Source organism: Ceratotherium simum, chromosome 34, assembly GCF_057802395.1.
Source record: "Ceratotherium simum simum isolate JZ-2026a chromosome 34, ASM5780239v1, whole genome shotgun sequence".
In the NCBI taxonomy this organism is placed as follows: domain Eukaryota; kingdom Metazoa; phylum Chordata; class Mammalia; order Perissodactyla; family Rhinocerotidae; genus Ceratotherium; species Ceratotherium simum.
In genome coordinates this window covers 18,791,673-18,797,635 of record NC_141933.1, presented here as the reverse complement: position 1 = coordinate 18,797,635, position 5,963 = coordinate 18,791,673, and the positions used below count along the sequence as shown (strand labels likewise).

The 5,963-nt window shown below is 38.0% G+C and overlaps 1 protein-coding gene across 1 annotated transcript; it reads right to left on the bottom strand.

Annotated features, from left to right (window-relative positions):
* Positions 1–312: 312 nt before the first annotated feature.
* Positions 313–1,499, bottom strand: LOC101404692 (olfactory receptor 4P4-like). Its single transcript, XM_004443482.2, has one exon. The coding sequence runs from the start codon at positions 1,497–1,499 to the stop codon at positions 570–572; it is 930 nt and encodes a 309-aa protein (XP_004443539.1). The 3' UTR covers positions 313–569.
* Positions 1,500–5,963: the final 4,464 nt, after the last annotated feature.

Here is a 5,963-nt window from a genome sequence, read left to right as displayed (position 1 = left end):
AGGGAAACAGGAAGCAAGGTAAGGAAAAAGGACAATGACATAACATGGGTTTCCTGTATGCCATATCCTGAAACGTCACATGGGTTAGCCAAAGTAATATGACATCTTTATGAAGTATAATATTACCCCATTTCATAGATATTTTAAAAATGGAAGCTCATATAATTAAAGCAAATTGCCAAGACACAGAGATAAAAATGGTACAGAGTCAGTAGTCACCCGGGTCTCCCTGACCCCATAACACCATATTTTCTTCCAGTGTAGTGACTTTTGACATTAGCAAATTCAACTCAGACCTATTTTGGAAGATATCTGATAAACAAAGGAGGAGTTACTGCTTTAGAAGGGCATCTGTGTTACTCAAATTCATGTAATCACACCCCGAACTAGTTGGACACTTCCAAGTGCAGATTGCATTCTGAATAACAGTGACTTGCTTCTTTGGCTCATATTTTGTCAGAGGTCATTTAATCTAACTCCCCAAAGAAAGTTTATATGCTTTCTATAACATCTCGAATGATAAACGCCCTGAGGACACAGGATTGAAAGCACAATGAATATCATCTTAGTTACTTTAATTTTGAATGTGCCATTTGAGACCATACCTTCTGCATGGCGATTTTCATCTCCATATTTCTCAAGGTATAGATGAGAGGATTCAGCATGGGAGCAATCACAGTGTAAAACACAGAGATTTCCTTATCCTTGTTCTCACTCCCAGCAGGTAGAACATAAATATAGATACACGGCACAAAGAACAAAACTACAACCGTCATGTGAGAGCTACAGGTTGAGAGAGCTTTGCGTCGCCCTGCAGAGGAGTGTGTCCTAAGATTATATAATATGAGTATATAAGAAGTTATTAAGACAAGAAAAACTACAACCACCACCATCCCTGAATTTGCGATCATTAAGATATTAACAACATGAATATCTTTGCAAACCAGTTTCAAAAGAGGCTTCACATCACATAAGTAATGGTCTATCTGATTAGGACCACAGAAAGGTAAACTGAGTATTATGAGAAGTAGAGCAATAGAGTGCCAAAAACCCACAATCCAGGCCATGATGATCAGCATGTTACACCTCTGCCGGTTCATGATGACCATGTAGTGTAGGGGCTTGACAATGGCAACATAGCGGTCAAAGGCCATGGACACCAAGATGAATATTTCCACAGCAGCCAGCAAGTGGGCAATGAAGAGCTGGGTCATACAGTTGTTATAGGAAATATTTTTTCTTGCTGCCGCTAAGTCCCTGATCAGCCGGGGGACCACAGTGGAGGTGTAGCAGAGGTCCATGAGGGAAAGGTGGCAGAGAAAGTAGTACATTGGTTGTTGGATTAGATGGCTGCAGGTGATCGTGAGTAAGATGATGAAGTTCCCCATTAAGATGGCCAGGTAACAGAGCAGGAACAAGAAAAAGAACAGTAGCTCTATTTGCTTATTTCCCCACAGCCCCATGAAAACAAATTCTGTGACATTGTTCTGGTTTTCCATGAGGTTGAGGTGAGTCCAGAGTAGACAGCAGAAACTCAATTCATCTGAAATGGACAGAACACAGTACATCTTCAATAATGCTTTTTAAGTTTGGAGTATTTAAACATTGAAGGGGCCGGCCAGTGGCGTAGTGGTTAAGTGGTCAAGTGCGCGCACTCTGCTGCTGGCGGCGGGGGTTAGGATCCCGGGTGCGCACCAATGCACAGCTTGTCAGGTCATGCTGTGGCGGTGTCCCACATAAAGTGGAGGAAGATGGGCACAGATGTTAGAGAGCCAGTCTTCCTCAGCAAAAAGAGGAGGATTGGCATGGAGGTGAGCTCAGGGCTGCTCTTCCTCACACACACACACAAAAAGTAAATTAAAAAAAAAAAAATTTAAAAAGGGGCCGGCCCCGTGGCTTAGCGGTTAAGTGCGCGCGCTCTGCTACTGGCGGCCCGGGTTTGGATCCGGGGCGCCCACCGATGCACCGCTTCTCTGGTCATGCTGAGGCCGTGTCCCACATACAGCAACCAGAAGGATGTGCAGCTATGACATACAACTATCTACTGGGGCTTTGGGGAAAAAAAAAAAGGAGGAGGATTGGCAATAGATGTTAGCTCAGAGCCGGTCTTCCTCAGCAAAAAGAGAAAGATTAGCACGGATGTTAGCTCAGGGCTGATCTTCCTCAAAATAAATAAATAAATAGAATTGAACAAAAGATTTAGGTCATAAAGGATTTATTACAGACTTAGTCTTTTAAATCCTTTTCTGATTAACAGCATCATTATATTTCAAATGACATTCAATGAGAGCATATTTTATGTCTGAAACTTTTGTAAACATTTTGTATGCTTTTAACTAATAACAACCCATTAGTTACAATTCTGATACTCATTTTATATATGAGAAAGAAAAATGGGTGGGCTCACTTCATTCCACCAAATCATTAAGATATTAAGTAGCACTCTAAGATATGAGGCTGTATCTGATGCTGTTTTCCATGCTCTTAACAGCTATGCCATATTATCCATTAATCAAATGGCCTTCCAGCTGTTTTCTTTTATCTCTATAAAAGATATGGGGTCTTGCTCCATCTCTGCCATTAACTACCTGTGTAATGTTAGGCAAATTGCTGCCCTCCACTATGCTACATATAATTTATGTATAAAGTCCCAATCACACACCTACATTCCATATATCCAGTGAAACTAAACATTTATTTTTTAAATAAAAACAAAATCAAGGCTTTGAATAATAGCAGAGAAATAGTTTTGATTAGTTGATAATAGTTTCAATGACTCTCCTTCTTGGCATATTTTGCCAAAATTCAGAACATGGAGAGCAGGAAATGGGCAACTGAAGGCACACGTGCTGGGCCTCTGAATATAGGAACACAGGTTACTATTATATAAACTCTTCACCTTTCTTCTAACTATTCTAAAGATACATTAGAGGCTGCTGTTGAAACATTAGAAACACTCTAGAGAGCTGATTGCTTTCTGTTGACATATTGAAGAACGCTGTGTGATTAAAGAATGACCTGCTTATGTAAACACATGTTTAGAATAGTGCCACCATGTTGATGTAATATACCTAGGAGCAGAGGGTGAATGTGTTGACCTTTTAGCCAAATGTCCTCCACAGCAAAGTCATGGTTTTCCTAAAAGATTGTTAATTTCAATGAATTGTTGTTTAGTGATATCAGTGAGAGGACAATATGATACAGTGAACAGATCCCTCACCTAATGATTGAAGATGAACATCCAGTCTCACATATCCTGTTAATTTTTTTTGTTGCTGTGAGCACTGAGCAATTCATTCTCTCTGATCCTCCTTCTTCAACTGGTAAGCGGAACTGATAATGTGGATCTTTCTGCCTTATGCCAAGAGAAAAATAAATGAACTTCACGTAAAGAATATACAATGTAAAGGGCTTATAATTCTAACTTGTCAAGTCTACAAAACAGTACTCCCAAAAATGTTTGGAGAGGAACAAACTGTTGTATAAGAAAATAGATATGGGGCTGGCCCCATGGCTTAGCAGTTAAGTGCGCGCGCTTCACTACTGGCGGCCCGGGTTCGGATCCTGGGCGCGCACCGACGCATCGCTTCTCCGGCCATGCTGAGGCCGCGTCCCACATACAGCAACTAGAAGAATGTGCAACTATGAAGTACAACTATCTACTGGGGCTTTGGGGGAAAAAAAAAGGAGGAGGATTGGAAATAGATGTTAGCTCAGAGCCGGTCTTCCTCAGCAAAAAGAGGAAGATTAGCACAGATGTTAGCTCAAGGCTGATCTTCCTCACAAAAAAAAAAAAAAAGAAAAGAAAGAAAATAGATATGAGCATTTTTCTCAGTTAATTTGTTTTATCTGTGGATTTTATGTTCTTCCCAAAGGAATAGGTTGAAGAACTCATATTAGACATACAGTAAGTATAAGGAAGAAACATGGGTGTTGGTATAAGTCTGTTATGGGTTCAAAATGGAACCTAGCAATGAACATCTTTTTGTGTAAATTGAGACTATCCAAACCTAGTCTCTTTTATGTGGAAGAATCTGATCAGTTAAAGAATAAATAAAACTAATAACTTTTTATTAAAATTGTGTAACAAAACTGTAGAAAAACTAGAGAATCAAAACTGTAAAAGTGCAACCCTTAGTGTAGAATGTTTCCTGAACATTGGTGCACAGCTCAGCATCTCTTAGGATTTGAGCCAGTGCTGCTTGCCTTACGATGATTGAACATCAGTTGGGAAAACACAGGTCCATATAGAAAAACGTTCTTCAACACAGTGCTCATAGAATCCTCTGAAAAAGCTACCTCCTGTGGAAATATCCCCTGTCCCATCCTCAAATCATTTTCCTTCTGGTCTTTGTTTAATCCATAAAAAAAAACTCTGTGCCTCTTTCCTTTCTTTTTCTTTCCCTGTCCCTTCTCTCTCTCTCTCATTTAATCTCTCTCTCTCTGTCACACACACACTCACACACCCACAACCCACCCATATATATGCTTAGATACACAGCGTTTCTGGAGTAAAGAATTTGGAGTCCACATTTTTACATACCTTTCAATTAAAGAGCTTTTTCCAAAAATCTCTCCTTTAAACTTTAAATTCTTTGAGAAAAATCTGTGAAGGATTGTTTGAAAAGACATTTCAATGACAGTTTCAAGGAAAAAAAAAAAAACTTTTAAATAAGACTATTGGGAAGGGGGAATTGTGACTAAGGACATAAGAGTATATGGATAGTATAAAAATTCATCCAGAGCAAGTTGATATGATTTTTCTGTTTTTTTAAGTATTTATTACATCTATAATAAAGAGACATTGTGAAATTGAAAGTTATGGGCTTCATTATTTGATGTATTTAGGGCAAAATATTTAGATACCACATAGTAAGCAATAATATGTTCTGGACACTTTTTCTAGATACTTTTCATCTACCAAGCATTTCATCTTCACCGTGACCTGATGAGGTGTGCATTACTGTGTTATGGTCTCTGTTTTGCAAATAAGAACAAAGTAAGCATGAAGGGGAAGGACTATATCCAAACCTTTTCTGTCCAATTTGAAAGCTCATACTTTTTTCATTATGTTTAAATGCCTTCTCACACATACAAATACAGGCTTAAAACCCTCAATTTGTCCTCAAATTATCATTCTGATTTTCCTGAATACCCTCTCTTGGAAATAACTACCAAGAAATTTATTTCAGAAGAATTTAAACTTTAAAATTTGAATTTATGAAGTTCAAATTTTACAAAAAATAAAGTGCTCCTCAAAATCCCAATTGTTTTCTTCCAATTTTAATACATACATATACATATAATACATATATACATATGCTCATCAGGATGCTCACCTCTGCAAGATTTTGTATTTCTTTGAAATGTCAAGGTGATATTTCAGGCTGATTCCTTTTGTTTTCTGTGACTGTGCTGTGAAACCATAAATAGATGTGGAATGCCTCTGACTCTCCAATGAATCTTCCATTCAAAGGAAACTTTTAGGAAAACATTGGTGAGAATACTTTGAATTAAAAGTGGGACCAGAGGGAAAAATTCCCAGAGGCATTTTATAGCAGCCAATGTGTGTAGTTGTAATCGTAAAAGTAAAGTCAATACTATTATAGTGGGGATGTAGACAGGTTTGAGACGTGTATTATTTATCTCTTGAGGGTTATCCCAAGAATGATTCAATACTTCTGTAATGTGATAGCACTGATGAAATACTTTGGATATTTGTTCTTCTATCTCTCCCCTCTCCTAGAATAATTTCATCAAAGACTGAAATTATCATAATACAAGATATATTTAATAAATATTGAATTCTTTATCATCTAATTCTACATTATCTTGTGTTACTGGGTGTTGTCTAGTATTAGGGTACTCGTTAGGATAGGTAAATGTCACAATGCTATATCATTTTTTCCTCTTATTTTAGTTTGTATTTATTTTGCATCTGTCCTCACTTGGGTGAGAGGGAG